This window comes from Manis javanica, chromosome 2 (assembly GCF_040802235.1).
Source record: "Manis javanica isolate MJ-LG chromosome 2, MJ_LKY, whole genome shotgun sequence".
Classification (NCBI taxonomy): domain Eukaryota; kingdom Metazoa; phylum Chordata; class Mammalia; order Pholidota; family Manidae; genus Manis; species Manis javanica.
This window is the reverse complement of record NC_133157.1, coordinates 201603045-201623027: the sequence shown is the minus strand read 5'-3', so window position 1 is coordinate 201623027 and position 19983 is coordinate 201603045. Positions and strand designations below refer to the sequence as shown.

At 38.4% G+C, this 19983-nt stretch overlaps 1 protein-coding gene across 10 annotated transcripts in view; it reads left to right on the top strand.

The window, feature by feature from the left end:
- The window catches only part of ENPP2 (ectonucleotide pyrophosphatase/phosphodiesterase 2), a 100652-nt gene that overhangs the window by 48098 nt on the left and 32571 nt on the right, over positions 1 to 19983 (top strand). For 6 of the 10 annotated variants that reach the window (XM_037010853.2, XM_037010848.2, XM_037010850.2 and 3 more), the window contains exons 9-14: positions 4516 to 4571; positions 9419 to 9484; positions 10162 to 10234; positions 14451 to 14606; positions 16585 to 16693; positions 19508 to 19633. In XM_037010853.2, coding sequence (XP_036866748.1) covers positions 4516 to 4571; positions 9419 to 9484; positions 10162 to 10234; positions 14451 to 14606; positions 16585 to 16693; positions 19508 to 19633 — 586 coding nt within the window. The remainder of the gene's footprint in view (positions 1 to 4515; positions 4572 to 9418; positions 9485 to 10161; positions 10235 to 14450; positions 14607 to 16584; positions 16694 to 19507; positions 19634 to 19983) is intronic. The other 4 variants (XM_073230006.1, XM_073230007.1, XM_037010851.2 and 1 more) reach the window with 1 other exon arrangement.

Genomic DNA, 19983 nt, shown 5'->3' with positions numbered 1-19983 from the left:
AAATTAGACTCAACTTACTTTTACTGAGTGATTAAACCACAGAAGACATTGCACTAAATAACATTGGGATAAGATTAAATGATGAATAAGAACCACTCATCTTAGTTCAAAGTCTAAGATGTGATGAGGCAATTGTACAATGTCCCTCTGAAAATTTGAATCTCACCATTAGGCTTTTAAAAAAACTCTGAGACAGCCACTTAGCAAAGTTGAGCCTGCTTTTAATTTGTTCATCTTCAGAAAGCACTATTAAAGTTGTCATCCACTGTACAATCCTACATTTCTCATATTTTTTTCATGAGATTCCTTTTTGATTATTGTTGCTTTCAAATTGTTCAAGGTAGAGACGGTGAAGAGAAGGATGACATTAACTTAGGAATGAGCTTCCAGGCCAGAGGAACAGGTTAATGGGAAGTGCAAGCTATTGCTTACCTCTCTTTTTGCTAGCGAGAAGCTTTGCTTTCTTTTTGGGAAAAATTTAGCTTTTCCTAAGTCTCTTGTTTCCTTTCTATATACTGCTATAAATCTGTATTTTTTCCTGTTTTTCCTGTATCTTAATATACTTAGGGTGGGCTCTGCTCTCATGGCCCCTTCACTACTATTATTTAGCCCCTTCAGACTGTTATTTATCTTTCAAGTTTCAGTTAAAGCATCTGTTCCCACATGACCTTCACCAAGTTCCCCCAGGCCTGGCTAAGCTCAGGGACTCTCTGCTAGGTTTTTGGGTGGTTTCTATCATAAGTTTGAAATTCTGATAGAAATTTCTTTTGTAATTGTTGTTTTGAAATTATTCATGTTTGCTTAGACTGTTGGCTCCATGCAGGTAGGGACTTCAGTTAATTTAATCTCTTTATTCTCAGGCCCTAACCCAGAGCCTGAATACATTTTGGTGTCCCACTGCTGTGTTTTGGATTAAACTGCTCTGCATCCCCATCTGAGGCCTGTTTGCCTGTACTTCATCACTCACCTTCTCCTGGCCTGACTGCCTGGCAAGAGCCACACTGGTCCACAACCCTCACTGCACTTCCAACGCTCACATCCTAAATTTGTTCTGACTATTGAATCTCAGTGACTGACTTACTCCTGCTGAGGTTAGAGCCCTACCCAGCCCTCTGGTTTCCCAGAATTCCATTTGTCCTAGCTGTGTGCTCAAATTTTGAATGCAAAGGAGTAATTTTCCTGCAGAGAACTGGTAGAAAAACTACAATAATAGTTCATGATTTTTGAAAGATGTTTTTTGCTTATTTTCTTTTTCAAAACTTCTCCCCTCCTCCCACAGCTGCATACTTTACCTAATTAGAGAAAGTACTGAATTTCATATTGAAATCCTTCTGGTTCCAGTGGAAAAGGTTTTTAAAAAATTTAAAAAAAAATTTCTGATAACATATCTAGAAGGCACAATATTATTCTGTCCCCTTTTCAAAATGTAGCCTCTAGGACGCAAATATTGAAAACCATCTCTAGATAAAACATAGTGATGGAAGAAATATTGAGATTAAAGGCAAGAAGGCCAAACCTTTGCAACTTATTTTTTTTTATTTTTAGTTTGTTTTACCGGTCTCTGAAGAAATTTTTATTACATTTAAATTTAGCGAAATAATCCACATTTCTCTGAATTAACAAGAAAGTAGGAACTGGTCTCTCTCTCTCTCTCTCTCTCTCTCTCTCTCTCTCTCTCTCTCTCTCTTTATAGCCCCAGAGGCTGCTTTTCACTTTTCTTTTAGACCACATTTTAGTGCTTTTTTTTCCCTCTGTAATGATGAGATTTAACATCCATGTTCTGAAATAAATACATAGGACCTGCAAAGGAGCTTTTATAGCTGCTTGTGATCTAATTTAACTTAAAAACTTTATGCTTCAGTCTTATACCATTTGCTAAATCTTGACAGATCAGCTTTGTTAGTGCTAGGATTCTTCTGTTTAAGACTTTTAAATATGTTTTTTCATCTCAAATATTCTTTTACTTGTTCACTTTTAGCACTGTTCTGATCATGTTCTCAATTTTCTTTTAGAAACTGTGGTCAATGTGACTTTTACCAAGAAGCAGAGAGGAATGTTTTGTTTCTTTTCTTGAGAAGAAATAAAACTATCTTTAAATTGTCTTCATGGTTCACATTGCTTTTTACAAATGTTTAAATTTTTTTTCTGAATATAAAAAGATTAATTGTCACTATAAAAATTTGGGGAAGTACAGAAAGCAGAGAACAAATGATCCTGATTTTGCCATTGGGATCATTTTAGCATGCTCACTTCTGTCATCTGTCTCCCAGAGCTCTTTCCTTATCCCACCACAAAGACTCCTTCTGGTGATCTTTTCCTGTGAGTGTTACTAAGTTAGAAGTTACTCATAGGGTTTCCTGTTGCCCAGATCATGCCAACATCAGCATGTATTCCACAGTATAACTTTGAAAGTGCAGGGTCTTCATTTGACCAAATTGTGCTAAAAAATTCCATTAGAAAACTGCAGATGGATCTTTCATTTTATATCTGCCAAATATTGCCCTGTACAACTTCCTTGGAAATATCAAGGCACTAGATTTTCTAGGAAGTCGTTTGGATGTGAATACACTAAGCTTGTGTCTCTGAAATGAAAATAAATATGAAAATAGATCACTTAATATGAGAAACTAGTCTCTTGGGGATCTAGTGTGGTTTTGAGGCACCTGTGGGATGTCCAGCACTTAGTTTGAGTGCATATTCTTGCTAGTAGTGGCGTTGGAACAAGAATGAGTGAAACTCCAGGGCACATTTTGAATCCTGGTTGGCCTGGGGACACCTGGGCATGCCAGAGGTTGTTGGTAAACTGGAAGGACACTCTGGAGCAAATGCCAGAAGGGTGCTCAGAGCAATCTGAGATCCTTAAGGATCCAGATCCGTCCTAATGGGATGAGGATCCCACATGTCCCATGTTGATGACATCCACTAGCTACTCAGACCTCCATGTAGCTGAGAGGGTGCAGTATATGCTCTCCTGCCCCAGTTCTCACTTGCCAGCTGCGGCAGCTGTGATTTTAGGGGCTGGAAATTTGAAGGGCCTCGGAATGCTTGCAGAATTCTCCCAGGAAAGCTGTCCCAGACCCTTCTGAAATCATGGTCAAGTTCCTATAGGTCCCACACCTCCAAATTATCCCTTTCCTCAAAAAACAGCGTTTTTCACTAGAGTAGTAAGACATTCTCAAAATCTGGATACAATAAAACCAGGAAAGGGGCTGGCTGCAATTCCTAGACCATTTTTGCTTTGTTGTTATGACAAACAAGCCACACTCCTTGCTTGCCTCCTAAAGTAGATTTCTTCTTCTGTTCAATGGGGCGCTGGCCATCCCAAACTGTTTTTAATGTTCCTAGAATAACTGGATTATACTTATTTCCATTATTGTGTAATAATTAAGATTAAAATCAAGTGTTTACCAAATGCTAAACCACTATTATAAGGATGTATTAACTCATTAAAGCTTAGAATAATCCTATGTACTAAGTACTATTATCTACATTTTAAAAGAAACTCAAATACAGAGAGCTTAAGTAACTTGCTAGAGGACCAGCTTTCCGGGTGCAGAGCTCCAGTTCTTAACTGCTGTATCTTCTGCCTCTGAACAGAAGGTTCAGAGGTTTCCCCCCACCCCCTATAAACTACATGACTTTATTTGTAAAATTCAACATGTTGCCTACTTTGTCCATGTGCATTTAAATATTCCTCAGTTACGGCTCTCATTTTTCAAATTAAACATCTTTGACAGTGTACTCAGGTAGAGCAAAGTATTCCTAAGCATTTTATTAAGTTGATAGGAGCATCAATAGCTAACATTATGGAAAAAGGATTAATATAAAACAATACAAAAGTGTTACAGTAATAACAATGCTATCTTTACTGCATTGGTGGGATTGTCTCATGTAGTAACTTTTATTCGTGAAATGATATTCAAAATGCCTTAGTGAAATGCTTGGTTCACCTAACTTATCCCAGGAACTTATTCCTAAAATTCCATTTAGTAAAAGGCTAAGTAAAAGATACAAGGGAAAAACTCAGAATAAGAAATAATTTTTTTTCCTTTTCACTCCCTAGTTTAAAACAAAACAGGACAAAGCTAGGTTGCAAGATCCTGGCATCTGTGTGCCAAACTGGGGTTCTCCTCTATAGGCTTTCAATAGTAAAGGCAACATATGGTCCACTTCTGGGTCCTTTGATGAGCAGAATTCTGCTGTGTAAGTGAAATATTCAAAACGATGATCAGAAGACAGGTACAGAAGAGACTTTTGAGATGAAATAAGAGTTTTTTTTTTAATGCCACTAGAATCAGCAGAGCTTTTGAAAGCTTGTGCAGGGAACATATTGAATGACATTTATGGAAATAATGATTCTGACTTCCAGATGTGAAAAAAAAGCCACTGCAAATAATGTGAAATTTATGGTGGGGTGTGGGTAAAGTATAAGATAGCTGATCTAATTTATTTTTAAAGCTTTTTCTTTGAAAAAACTGAGAAAATGTTATAAGCCTCTTCTATTTTCCCTGTTAGCTATGGATTACAGCCACCAAGCAAGGGGTGAAAGCCGGGACATTCTTCTGGTCTGTGTAAGTTACCTTTATCAGTGTTTGTAAAATTAGAGTTATGATTCAATTTACAAAATATTAATTCAGTTTGATTTCATTTGAGTTAAATATAAAAGTACTCCAACTTTTAAATATTCTCTGATTCAAAATAATATTCGAGGCATTTCTTAGAGGTTTGATCTCCTTCCTTCTTCCCACCGCCTCCTTTCACCCTTCTTTCATCTCTCTTTTCTCCCATCTTTTCTTAAGAGACTATAAGAAAGATTTTCTCTTCTTCTAGTTATCCTTTAGATTTTCTTAGCCCTGCTTACAGGTTTTTGGTAACTTACCACATTGGAATGTATATTTCTCTTAGACTATTTATTGCTGTAGTTTCATTGTCATTTTCTATAAATATATTATAACATGCACTGTTTATTTTGGTTCACAACTTTAAAAATCTAGTGTGCTCTCAGACTGCTGATGTGGGCTAGAGATTGGAAATTCCAGACAGGAGACAAGGGGAAGCCTCTGTTTCCATCCCATTTTCCCACTGAATTCCAGGATTTCCCTAATAAGAAAAATGGAACTACTTCTCTTCCCCACAGAGGTGACGGTGGGGGGGGGGGGAGGTTAGTAGTTAATGTTCATAAAATACTCTTAAGATGAAACTTACCTAATAAAAGTGTCAACATGTTGATTATTTTGAAGGCGCCTTAGTAAGAAAAGGAATGTTTCAACTTTCATGGGGATTTTGTTCCCACCGAGATGTTCTTTCCATCTTTTTTTTTAACCACCTAAAGCTGTTTCCATATTTGCTTCTTATGACTTAACAAAAATCTGACTATTCTGTAATAGTAGTGTGCTGAGAGCAATCAGAGGTTCAAATTAATTCAGAATGGTACCATCTATATTCTCCAAATTCAGGAATAAAAGTAGCTTTTTCAGATTTGGAGGACTAAGTTGAAATTTGGTTTTGTGATTTGAAGCTAAGACAGAGTGGCCCCTAAAAGTCTTTTTCCCTTTATTTTATTTTATTTTATTTTATTTTGTTATCATTAATCTACAGTTACATGCAGAACGTTATGTTTACTAGGCTCCCCCCTTCACCAAGTCTCCCTTTTTTTTAAAAGAGGTTTTCTGAGTTGAGAAATAGGTATGGGTATGTTAGAAATGACGTGTAATGGCATGTTGTTTTACCCATCTAATCTTATGTATTACATTTTTTTAACCCTTGACTGTCATAGATGCTAATAGAAATGATTTCTTCTCTATGTTTGCCCAGTAGAATGCAGAGGAGCCAACAACATAATTAATACTTAGTCCCAGCCTTACCCACCAAAACTGCTGCAGAGCTTCATTGAAAAGGCCCAGTGTTCTGATTTTGAATGGCAATTTTCTCCACCCATTTCAAACCACTTATAAGAAGGTGGCTTTTGTGTGCTCCAAAGATGTCTGTAGTTTTGCCTTGCTTCTCAGACGATTCTTCTTTTATCTCTGTATCCTGGAAATGACTTGGGTTCATTATTTGTCTTTCTTTTAAAAAGTCTTTCTTGAACTTAAAAAAAACAACAACCCATGGTCATACTTCTGGTTATTTAACAGAATATGTGTCAAGGACATCAACACATAGTACATTCTGAAAAATTGAACATTTAAAACCAAACTTAAATCATAGACTCTGAAGGTCATCTTTTAAACATGGTTCTATATTGCAAACATAAATTATTCTTGCATTTTTTAGATGACAGTATTTTGATCCAAAATCATCCTCAGCAGATGCTCCATTACATTCTTTTATGTCAATTCATGATCAAAGGCAGTAATTCCCTTTATGTATGAGTGTCTGGATTGATTCTAATCCCAGCTCTGCTGCTTAATAGGATCCTGACCTTGGACAAGTGATGTCATCTCTCAGTAAATCAATGCGCTCATCTTTAAATGGGAGTGGTAGTATCTTCATCATAGGGTGTTGTGAAAATAGAATGAATTAACTTTACAGTGCCTAGTAGGATACTTAGTGCATAGAAAATAACCAATAAATGGTATTTGTTTTCTTAATCATGTTATCTCTTTTAACCTTGACCATATAGTAGCTATATATTTCCTAAGGTAATCTGCTCCGCTTTAACACTAAGTACCTCATCTAGTCTTTTATTTTCCATTTGTCTTTGTTTCTTTTTCCTTCTGACCCTGTCTAATGTATGTGGTTCATGACAGAGTTCTATGTCAGCCAGTGATGGTGAAGACAGCTGCCTGAACCCCATTTCCCCTCCATTTAGACATACTCCCTTTGTACTGTTTCTGCATTGTATTTTAAACACTGATGGCTAAGGGCCATTTATTTTTTTGGTCACTGAGATTTTTTCAAAAAGATAACCTAGAACTTCGAGGAAATTTAGAGATCACTTTTGTCTATCTCCTCATTTTCAAGGTCAGAGCACAGGCTTAGGGAGGTTAAAGGTTTTGCCCAAGGCTACACTTAGGATGGATACTCAGACATCCTCCGAAGTTCTCATCTTATGCTCTTACCACACACACACATGCCCCCGGTCCTCACACTGAACTCTGCCCAGAAAATGATAATCACCTGCATATCTTCCTAAGAAGAGAATGGTGGCTTCCCTGTAATGGTTTTTTTAGTAGGAGTATCGTGTATCTTTATTGATATCCGCACGATGCTTTGCACATAACATACTTTTATCAAAAATTTTATGAATGAGTGTGTCATCTCTGTAGGCCTGTGATTCGGGTACATAATGATAAAAGCTAACATTTTTCTAAACTCTTGTGCAGGCTCTCTTCTGAGTGCTTTATGTATATTATTTCCTGTACTCCTTACAACAACCTTGTGATGACATAGATACCATTATTATCCTCATTTTAGAGAGACATGAAAGGGTTAAGAAACTTTCAAAAGTCTCATCACCAATATATGCTGGAGTGAGGATACAAACCCAGACATTCTGCCCTCAGAGCTCATCTTCTATTTCCTGCACCTTAATGGTCAAGCACCCCATGTAATGAAGGTGTTAAAGGGTGTTCATTCGGAGCTTGATACAAATTCTATTAGCCTGTAGTTTTCGATTAGCATCAAGTGAGGCCATCAGAGTCCACTTTGACTTAAAACCAGGTACATAAAATAAAGCAGCTTGTAGGTAGATAGTGAAGTAAAGTAAAATGAAAAGGCTATGATATTTGATTTTTTTCTTTTAAGTTAGGAAAGAATTCAAAATATGTAATTATTTTGTTCAGATACAGGGGAGTCTAAGGCCAAAGAATTAAATACCTTAAGTGATTAGCTGGGCGTTGCTATGCCTATTTCTAACTCATTTATAGGATACAATAAACAGGGTCACATTTATTCAGTAGCATTGGAATTTGTTTAAATTAGGACTCATTTTATGGTTAACACAATTTTCTGGGCTGGTAGGATAGTTCCAGGCAGAGGGAGTCAGAGGAATGACAAATCCCCAGCCTTCAGAGAAGGCTGGAAGTTGGTGGGGGTGGGATGGGGATGGGTGAGACTGATTGATTAGAGCTCCTGCCAACTGTAGCTTTCCCTCATGGCTCTGAAGGTTTTTCTCCTAGCTTTCTCTTCCTCACATCCACAAAGAGTAAAAGTTTAAATGGCCCACCCAACATCCTATGATAAATTTTTCATTAAGTTTGTATTTTAGAGCAGTTTTAGGCTCACAGCAAAATTGAGCAGGAAGTACAGATTTCCCATATGCCCCTGCCTCCATACATGTGTAGCCTCCCCTGTAATCAATATTCTGCACCAGAATGGTGCATTTGTTGTAAGTGATGAACCTACATTGACACAGCATCATCACGCAGAGATCATAGTTTATTTTAAGGTTTATTTTTGGTCACAGTGATTTTTTACTAACCACAATTAAACTTGGACTTTTGTTTGAATTTATCATGAACATACTCTAAAGTCTGATCTTGGATGAGGGAGGAGAAAAGCATGTTGTGCTCCTTGTTGGGAAAGAATAAGCAAATTTCTTCATAAAGACATCACTCAGCTTACGAGCCTCTTCGTGTAACTCAGCCCAGAGTACAGTGCTATCACGGTAGCTGAGAGCTCTCAGAGCAAGTGCCAGATTTTGGGTAATTATATTTCAACAGAGGAATGAGACTTAAGCCCAAAAGTCATTGTGGATGAAGATCATACCCTATTCTTGATAGATTGTTATAGAGCTAGAAGAGAATTTCCAGATTACCTCCCCTAACCCCTTATTTTATGGAGAAAGGACTTCAAGTGTCAGATTAAATACTGTTTGGAGGTAGAATAATAGCTAATTGTGATCATTAATAAAAATAAGTTTTTTGGCACCTACTATGTGCCAGGCACTGTACATGCCCATTCCTGTCTTGTCTCATTGCATCTGTACAACCAAGCTGTTCCATGTGCTTTGCTATTATTTTATTTTACTGATGAGTAAACTGAGGCCCAGAGAGGTCAAACAGGCCTAGAGGTCAAGAGAGGTCACACCACCAGCTAGAGGCAGATTGGAGATACAAATTCTAGTCCTTTTGTGGCCTCAGTGAATGGCTTTACCTACCACAGGGCAATGATTCTGAGCATGGGTCCTCTCTGCCCTTAGGGAGTCTCTCTGATCAGCAAGGCAGGTTCTTCATTTGACTGTGAATCAGAGTTTCCAGTCTTCTCTTCTGTGGCAGAGGTTGTGCAATGTAATAAGTTGCAAATGGAAATGGTAGTTTAAACACTAACTCAAAAGAGGAACTTTTACTACAACGAAGTGAAAACAGATGGTGGTAAATAGAGAGCCCTTGGCCTGGGTGCAGGAGCAAGCACACATCAGGCTGGAGTTTGTAGAAATGCAACCTATCATCATGCTTTGCTTGTTTTTACCCTACAGGGTCATCCCTCATGAGCGGAGAATATTAACCATACTGCAGTGGCTCAGCATGCCAGACGACGAGAGGTATTTGTTTCTGTCTCCCTGACTTACCCTCTTCTTTCTTCAGTACATTTCCATCTTAGGTTAGAATTGGGTGAAAAACTAGATGGACTGTGAAATAGAAGCACTGTGCTTCTATTTCACAGCCAAGGTTTGGTTTTAAAAGCTTATGTGGTTTTAGCTGTAAGCATAACATCCTTAAGAGGGATACGATGGATGGAGGTTATTGGGGACCATGTAATTACATGGATTACTATAGCTATTCGTCCTGGCCACAACATCAGAGCTTAAGGGAGTTCCTGGCTTTGATAAATGAACCAGCATCATCCCAAGGATTAGGGAAGCATTAAAACTGACTTTTCACTTTAATGGAGTTCTTCTTTTAGACTACGGATTGCATGACCCATGTGAATTATCGCTGGGCTCTGCCATCTTCAAAATCTATGTGTTCAGACTTTTCTTTGTGACTTTTGATTCTTGAAGGTGGTACCAGGCAGTGCTCACAGTGGGGGTGGTATAGCGGGGAGCGGATGTGGGAGCAATAGAAAAAAAACAAGGAGATGTTTTCTATGGTAATAGTAACAGTGGTTGGGAGATTAACTTGAATTGAGAGCATTTTAAAAAAATGTGTAGGGATATTGGATATTCTTTGTTTTGTGTGTGGTTTTGGGGAGATTCTGAACCTTCCAATTTTCCCATAGGCCTTCAGTCTATGCCTTCTATTCCGAACAACCTGATTTCTCTGGACACAAATATGGCCCTTTTGGTCCTGAGGTTAGTAGCTTATCATCTGCCTGAGGAGTACCTGTGTTCCTGGGCTACCTCACCTGCTGACCTTGTTTCAGGATTTGTACGCAATCTCTTGGGGTGTTCATACCACAGGTTTATACATTGTCAAAAAATTATAAGACTAAAAACATTTTTAAAAACCTTAAACATACCTGTTTCTCTTACAGGAACTTCATTTCAGATTGATTTGATTTTCAAACATATCCTAAACTTGGTATTCATGGGAGGGGTATACCCCGGCCCTGCAGGCATCAGTCAAAGGTGAAGGATCATGGGGGTTGGCATTTCCCGTCACTGGGATAGGACTAGAAAGCACTCCGGAGATGAAACCTGCAATACGAAACACTGCAGCTGAATTGCAGCTCCTGTAAAACGATTATGCAGTTTAGAAGGGTAGGTCAGCTAAGTAGCTCTTAACAAGTATAATTAAACAAGTACATGTTACGGCACTGGATGCTGTTTCATGTGATAAATTCTGGCATAGGTACATATCTATGAAACCATCACCACAACCCAAAGTATGAACATATCTGTCACCCCCAAAAGTGAGATTCTTATTTGAGAGAAATGCGCTGTTGAATGAATGAGTAGTAGAGCAGTGTTTATCAAACATTTGGGCATTTTAGCAGAAGGCAATCTATAAAGTGGTACCCAGTATAACTTCAGATTCTGGAGGAGGGAAAGCAATGGTTGTGTTTTATTATGTTCCTCTTTCATCTGGAAATGGGAATCTTCCCAGCGTCATTTAAAATGGGATCTTCCCAGATCATTTAAAAATACGGCATTTGTAAATCTAAACGTTCTAGTATTTCGACTGTTTTCCATTTTTCTTTCTTGTCAGGGTGGTGAGGTCTACCTCAACATAATAAAACTTGATTTTGGATGAGAAATTATTTAAAAAACTTTTCGTTAATGGAAACTGCCTCCCATTCTCTAATAGCCTGTGTCAACACTGTTGGTGATAATTAAGTTCACTCTGTCAGCTTAAGGATGAGTAGAATATACAGAAAAGTCTGTATTTAAGTGTTTTCGAGCAAAATGCAGCACATCAAAACAAAAGCAGCAAAAACCAAGGAGTCATAAGTATTTCTGGATGCTTCAACATCAGTCCAGGGGTGAATTTTTAAGCACTAAAAACTAATGGCTATGCCAAACCATTCTTAGCTTGACTGAAGTCACTGAAGTCATATAAGTCTGTTGCTCTTTTTCCTAACCCTTTGATGTTTAACCAGTGTTGCATGATGAGGAAACCCAAATGATAAAATGAGATAAACATCTTGCATACATGAAACACAAACCTTATTCCTGTCAGAGCAAGCATAGCTGTTTTATCTTTAGAATGACTTTCTTTGAGATGAGTCTAACATGCACAAAAGGAAGCACATTTTATTAAAATGTTTTTAAAAAATCCTAAGCAGTCTCATGTGCCCTATTAAAGGTTCAACTTTGTTTGGACATAATATCCCCTAAACAACCCTGTGGCATAGGTAGACCATAGGTCTTTTAAAAAGGAGGCTTATATTTAAAGAGGTCTGGGGCTGCTCTCAGCAATGAATGTTCTTTATCCCTGAACAACTCTGGGTTTCTGATACGTGTAGTTCAGTTACACCTACCACCTTGAATGTGTATGTGTGTGTATTTTGGCTAAGAAATAAACTAAAGAATTATTTAAATGTACTGAGCAATAACAAAGGAAGCATAATAGAGAAGGCTTTAACTTGCTACTGTAGTGAAGGCTCTATGTGCAGGGTTGCCTATAAATATACAGAGATTTTTTCCTGTAGTGTTTTTGAATTAAGACCTGGAAGTAGTCACACTATGTTCTTTTTTGTATTACTATTTCTTGTAACTGGGGTATTCTCATGTATCTATGAAGTAAAACATTGTTAATTAGTTATTTTAGAGTGTGTCTTCAATTATGGTAACTTGCTAACCTGTTCACTTTTTTCTGGTTAGGAAAGAAATATTTTCAGATTTCAGCTATTTCTCCTTGGGTTCCAGGAATCTTATTTTTACTGAAAGAAAAACGAATACAGTTTACACTTAAAAAAAACCAGAACCAAAGCAAGCCATTCTCTCCTCTGTTGTAGGCTGATTGGTTTGTGTACCTATAGATCCATCATGTACATTTATGTGCATGTAAAGATTACACTAGTTGAAATATTATTTTAAAAATGAGCAACATGTTATCTTTTATGTCTAAAGAGAAAATATTTTGCATTCGAAGTTTAACTGAAATGATTCAATCAGGCAAAATCTGTGCTATAACACAGTTGAAATCTTCACTTCATTTGCTTAATATTTGAGTATATGGTTTTTTCAGGACTATCGTTAAAAGCTATTAAGTGAGATGACCAACACTGGGCTACTACTAGCTGCAGGAAATGGCGTAATGCTCCTGGTTTCATAGTGTAATGGTGAATGTTCAGAAATATGCTTGCTTTTGATTATTGGCACAATCTTTCTCTCTTTGACTTTCTGTGCTTTCTCTGTGACTCCTCGTTCGGCTGCTCTTCCAGGCCTAGAGGCAGAGCTTTGGCTGGCTAGTTACTACCTTCAAATGGCAAAGTATCCTTCTTAAAAGCAGGAAAATTTGCCCCTCTACCTCCCATCCTCTTAATAACTCCAGGCTAAACCTTCTGAAGTCAGACTAAAGTATGGCTGGTCAGTGAAAACTTAGCCTTCATCTACCTCTAACATTCGAAGAAGGAAATACATGCAATATAATCCCTTGGATGAAAACCCATTTTGACTAAATCCTGTCTCTCCCACTGCTCCCCTAACCTGCTGCAGTTGGACGGGCTCGCCTTCAGAGCCCTCGCAATGTTGAGGTCTCTTGCAAGTGGCTGAGTGTCTGATCGGCAGACTTGAGAGCTAGCAGAATGTATTCCATGACCATGAAATCGGAAACCCTCTTTTTCCTTTTGCTTCTCTTCTCATGGAGAATTGCCTAAAACTAGAAGCATTTAAAAAGCAAAAACAAAGCCAGAATCTGTGGGGCTGTGTCTTTCGATCGCTCTGCCGAGAAAGAGAGAGGATGAGAGAAATGAAGTGCCTTTGCAGTGGCTTGCTCTGGAACAATGAAATCGCATGGCAGATGGCCTCCTTTTTGGATACACTAACATCGTTCCTCCTTCTGCCCCTTCCTGCATTGTGAATGTCTCTCGGAACAGTCCCACCGAGAGAAATCAGCTAGGCAGACGACAGGGCTTGCTGCTTTAATTCACCTTTGCACCATCAGCAAATCAGGGGCCCTGTTTTTTCTAGCCTTTTCAAGTCTCAAAAGGTTATCTTCCTTACTCAGTTGATGTGTCAGCCTTCACTGCTCTCTAGACCTTCATGCAAGATGCACAGTACTGCTGCTCCCCCCAGAAGGGGGTTTCTGATGGAAAGAATTTCACTAGACTCTTTCTTGATATGTATACCACAGGAAAGAGTCCTTGATAACTTTTTACATTTTACCTAATTTTAAAAGAGAAGTTTTAATTATACAGTCATGTTTATGGTTATCTCTTGGCTTAGAGTCCTCTGTACTGGAAATGCAAATTATCAGTGAGAAGTCTATCTCCTGCTAAAAGTCCTGAGTTGTGGAAGCACATTTGTGACCAAGGAGGATTGCTTATTACTTTACATTTCATTCCGTCCCTGGTTTTAAAATCTTTTTTTCTTGATTCTTGCCAATGAAGGTGACAGTTGCTTTGATATGTGGGGTGGTATGAACAGGCACCCATCAGATTCTGACTTGGAACCACCTACAGGAATCCCAGTATCCCCCTGAAATAACCAAGTGGCGAGTATTCTATTTAGTTTCCAGCTGGTACATTATAAATGGAGAGCTTTTCATAACCAAAGAGCAGTCTCTCCCTAATGCAGGAGTTATGGAATGCAGAATTCTATGTCACCTTCAGGCATATCCAGGAGTATGCTCCCCAGCCAAAGGAAACCCACATGACTAGGTTCTCTTAAACTATATACTTGCTCTCAGTGAAGAAGCTGTGACAGCAACATCAAGATGGATTTAGGAAACTTCTCTTTATAGAGTTTCCTGAATCATCCCTCATGCCAATTTTTTCTCACTTAAGGAGGCTTAGTTTTTCTAACTAAGACTCTGCTGACCCCAGATGGCAAAGTGTGAGCGTTATTATTTGACCCAGAGGGACAGACGACTTCTGAGTCCAGACATCTCTATCCGCCAGTACAGGAGAGTAGTTATGGCTCACCTCTTACTCCGGCTAAGAGACCTAAGAGGAAGGTTACCCCTAAGAGGAGACAGGAAAGACCAGTTGCTCCTCCAAAGAAAAGAAGAAGAAAATTACATAGGATGGATCATTATGCCGCGGAAACTCAACAGGACAAAGTAAGTTTATCTATTGTTCCAAAGCTTTGTGGCGGGCAGGTCTAGTTGAAGGTTTCCTTCAGTGACTTGGTTTGAAAATCATCCAAATAAGTTTGAGAAAAACTCTGGTGCATCCTCCTTGGCTTTGAATCCAGACGAATCTGGTACTTGGAAGGTTAACATTGATGTGAAGACCTGAACTTTCAGCAAGACAGGAAATAAGAACCTTCTATTCTCTTCAGAGTTAGTTGTTCTACCTCTGGCATTAACATGAAGGCTTGAGCAACTGTTAAGAAGGCTATTGGTTTTGCTGGCACTTATTCACAGAATTTGTCACAATACTTAGTAGTCTTGGTTGTTGAGAACAACCCAGCAAGATAGCCTCAAAGACAATGTGAATTAGAACTCAGTAGAAAATTGGCTTTGGTTGGTTGTCTGTACCTTCATAGTTCAGAAAAGGTCTTAGGTTGTAAACAATAGAATAGCTAAGACAGTAAGAAAGACAAAATAATAGAGTTGTGTGGGTTTTCTCATGGAGATACAGTAATGTTAACTCAACTCTTTGCTGCCCATTCAGAACAACCTAAAGGTTGTTAAATTTCTTGAAAGCTTCACATTCCTCCAAGGCAGTATCCCATTTATGATTGCCTGAACTATTCACTAAGAAGTAGTTTCTGGATTTTACCTGAGCTGTCTTGAATAAAGGGAAATAAGTCACTGCCAAGGGTTGACTTATATTGTGCATTTGGTGTTTCTTTTTCTAGGCAAAGGTCTCAGAAGAGAGAATGGTTTCTTAGAAGCAAATATCACTTAGTTCCACATCTGTTAGTCCCTTCAGATTATGCTGCATATATCATTCTGAACTTTTCATTTGTGCCTTATTCCTTGGGACAGAATACTGACTCTTGTCATGGAGAAAAACAAGTTTGCACCTGATTTTACCAAATACATGATATGAGGAAAGGTCTTGAGTCATCTGAGAAGATGCTAATGGAAGATAGTATTATGTGTTTGAGTGAAAAATGATACACAGATTCCTTCTGTTCCTTTCTCAGTCAATTTGGGTGTATGTGTGTGATTGTGACTGAGTTGTAAAGTTCATCTAAAGCTCTGTCAAATGTTTATCTGATGAGGTGTTTCTTGAAAATCTTCCCATTGCACAGTTAGGGATGAGGATGAGAGGGAGGCAGAGCCTCTAGGTTGTGGGAGCACTCTTGCCATTAGAAACTCCCATTAGAGGCAGAAAAGTGAGAGATGGATTATGTTTCTTAAACTTTGGAAATGGACTTCAGAGAACTGAGTTTTTGTTTTTCATTAGACTAAGTAAGAAATCTTCCAGAACACACTCAGTGGTTTACTCTAACTTAGGGCTCTTATTTTACTCAAAATCAGCTTGAAAGGGACAAAACTGAGAACCAGGAGCTTGTTTCATAAAAGAGGTTCTTTTATTAAGTGTCCTTTTATTCTCAGAAACTGACAGTTTTCTTTGGAACATTAGATGGATCTCATTACATTATGATATTCTAATTTTGCATCCAATGGAAGGTTCTATTTAACTTCAGAACTGCTTTTGATTCACTTAGCTCCATTTTCTTGCCATAGTTCAAAACCTAATGTGCTTTTACCTAGGGAACAGAGGCTTAAAACATCCATCTGACTTTCTGCTCACTCTCAGAATTCTTGGATTTAAATAACACTTTTACATTTTAGGAAGGCCACTTTATCTTTATCTCTCTAAAAAAAAATTACCCTTAATATTTCTGATATTTTTGTATCAAAGAATCTTGAAAGCAATTAGATGAGAAGGGGTGGTATGCTCTTGAAATAATACAAATGCAAGTATTAACAGATTTGCATGAAAGGCAGGCAAATCTCCTTAGACAAAGCTCTGCCTCTGGGCCTGAAGTTTTCTTCCAGAACATTCTAGGGGTAGAAGATCTATAAGAAACAGAAATGAAACCAAAAAAACCCTTCAGGACTAATTAGCTCCTTTTTCCAGATGACAAATCCTCTGAGGGAAATTGACAAAACAGTGGGGCAATTAATGGACGGACTGAAGCAACTAAAGCTGCATCGCTGTGTGAACGTCATCTTTGTTGGAGACCATGGTAAAGCTTTGCTTTCTCTTTGCTAATAGGATAGATACATCCATGACGTTTCTGATGGTGCTGAGGAAGGGAACCTTTGCCCTCATCCCAGGCTGTGTTCTTCACCTCCTTCTCTCTTTCTTCAGGATGGGAAAGAAATCAGGATATGACTCAAAAGTAGGAGATGACCTGAGATGACCCAGGGTATAGATGAGCCAGAGTTTATTTCACTCAAACCAGGGACTTCCTGTATCTTCCTATTCTTTGCACGGGGGAAAAAGCCCTTCTACAAAAATCTGTCTCTTATGAAAGCCCGGCAGACTTTAATTTCTTGTGATGGTAATAGCTTTCTCTGTGAATGTGACATGTCGGGTGATAATACCTTCTCTCTGCTATGCACATCCCCAAAGGAGCCCACAGAGTTTATGTGGCTAAAAAAATTAACTGAAATATTGTAAGTAGGCAGAGACATAGGATTCTTGTCAAATTAGTGACAAGTAAATAAAATGATTTCTCTGCATTCACTCAAAGAATTCAAGACCAAAATGAGAGGAACCTGCTTCAACAGAGGAGGCTGTTAAAGGCAAGAAGCAGCAACTTAGGAAGCAGGTTTTCTAAATCACTGTATGAAGTAGGAAAATTTGTGACCACTTTTTTGAGGTGACCAAACGCATCATAAACATCATATGATTATAGAGCTGGAGGGGTGTCCTCAGAGAGCATTCTTATTTCACAGGTGTGCAGACTAAAGCATGCCTGCCATATTCGAGAACTATCAGATTGAAATAGTGACCATGGACTATGGGGCTTCCCCCTTCCAGGAGAGGGTTTGGGAGAAGAAAGTTGGTTGATTCTTTGGCAGTTCTGTTAGGGATGGCAGGCAGATCTCCTAGTTAAAGCTCTGCTCTGGGCCTGCAGTTTTCTTTTCAGAATGTTCTAGAAGATCTATAAGAAATTTAAAAAAAAGACAAACTGTGGGACTAACTTATTCTTTTTCAGGGAATAAATGTGACCCTCTACAAAATCATGCTCCATGCATTTGACTTTGTGGAGAGCTGTAGACAAGACAGAGACTTTGGAACATGTAACAGAACTTGATTCAATTTAAGTTGCCCAGAGGTGTCAAGAGCATTTGGTCACATGCTGGAGCCCAGTGTCTAAGAAGTAGATGGGTCCCACTGAGTCACATGCTGGATCATTGTAAAGGTCTTGGATAGCCTAAAACCTTGTCTTACCAGTGTGCAGGTTTCTGAGATGAATAGACTAATTTGGTTTGGGCAAGCTACAGAATCTCTTCCTTAAAAGGCAGTATGGTGTTTCAGAGCCTGGGCTTTGGAGTAAGGTTGAGTTTCAGTGGAGTTCAAATTGCACTTGCCATGTAAGAGCCATGTGACACAGTGTATATTATGTGGCCTCTCTAAGCCCCTTGAGTTCCCATTCCTCATCTGTAGAGTGGGAACAGTAAAACCACATGGAGTTAGTCTGGAGGGTGAATGGTGATGATGCATGAGAAGCACTTCGCATTTGGCCTTTGAGAGCAAAGGAAGTGGTTCACCAGTGGGGTGGCATAAGTAACTTCCTAGAAACGTAATGAATGCAGTATCCTTCCCGGCTTCCGTTAATTTATATTTGGAGACTTCCACTTTCTGGATTAACATTGTACTAGAACATATTGGCAGTTTATTGTTTATGTATTTCTTCCTGAGAGCGTAAATGTTAAAAGGCAAGATATATAATCTTTGTGCTCTATTAGGGTGTGTTTTTTCTTTCTTAATTCCAATTTGAATATTTTTAAAAAGGGGGTCTTTGTCTGGGATCCCAGAAAGTAAAAATTTGAATTTTACCAGGTGTGAGCCACTCTGGGTTATATATCTTTATTCCAAAATCTTAGGACATCCTTTACAGAATCACCTATTTTCTCCCTCTTCGAGAATATTCATATATTGGATTGTACCTTTACAGTTCCATGTCATCTCATAAATTCTGAAATGACAGTGAAGGTCTCTACTAGCCTCCACAGTCTGTGATTCTAAGATTTGAGTCTGTTTAGGTTTTATTTCTGTTTTTAAATGTTGGTCAAGAAAGTTTCCTTGATGGAGGCAAGAAACAGTTCTTGGGGTGGGAGGTATATTTGTTAGTTAAAAAAATTCCCTACTTAGACCCTTTTTGCATTCTAGTTGCTAGCTCTCAGCACTGACTGACGGCACTGTTCACAGCTTCTTTTCAGCATCGTTTCTTCAGTTTGGGTGGTCGCTGGGGCTCACATTTTTCTTTCTCATCCCTTGTTGCCAGCTATTGTTTTGTCAGTAACATCCAAGGCCGCCAGCTGAGAAAGAGTGGGCACTGGTGATTCTGTACTCAATTCAGGAAATATATTAGAGGGAGTGGTAGAAAATGATATTTTGTAAAAGAGAAACAGAACTCTATATTCCAGTTATTCAGAAAACCCCCAGCTGGGAAGGGTTTGAAGCCATCTAGGTTTTTTTTTTTTAAGGACAGATCTTTTCCATAATGACTGTAGATAGATTTTTTTCTTTTAAAAAGATCACGGTTACTTCTTTTGTCTTGTTGTTCTTGCTGAATGCCTTAAAATGGTAATTGAGATGATGCATTTTTCAACCCTAGTGCTGCAAGCTGATACGACTGAATCAAAGTCTGGTGGAAAGATTATAGAAGGAAGCCCTAAAAACTTAGTCAAGTTAAGAAATTTCAAAAGAGAGGGATCATCCCATTAAGTTGTTAAAAACAAGTAAGGGAGATGCTTGGATGTTAACTTCAGTGTTAAGAGTTTTATTTTACAATTGCCTGAAAATACTTTCTTCTTTCTCCCTCTAGGGATGGAAGACGTCACGTGTGATAGAACTGAGTTCTTGAGTAATTATCTGACTAATGTGGATGAGATTACTTTAGTGCCTGGTACTTTGGGAAGAATTCGATCCAAATTTAGCAATAATGCTAAATGTAAGTTGATTCTTAAATTACTAAGTTGCAGGAGTGGTAACATAGTGAAGTAGATAAGGCTTGCTCTCTGAAGCTGGAATACTTGGCTAAAAATCCTAGCTTTGCTACTTAGCTGAGAGACCTTGAGTAAATCATTTAAACTCTAGCCTCAGTTTTTTCATCTGAAAAAGAAAAGGGGATGATGATAACAGCTGCTGTGTACAATTGTTGTGAAAATGAATCTACGTATATGGCTTAGAATGGTTCCTGGCACATGATAACACTATATAAATATATGTTTTTGTTTTTAATCATGTACAAAATACACTTAATGTGACGCACGTGTCTAATGATACACTTTGTTTAGAAGA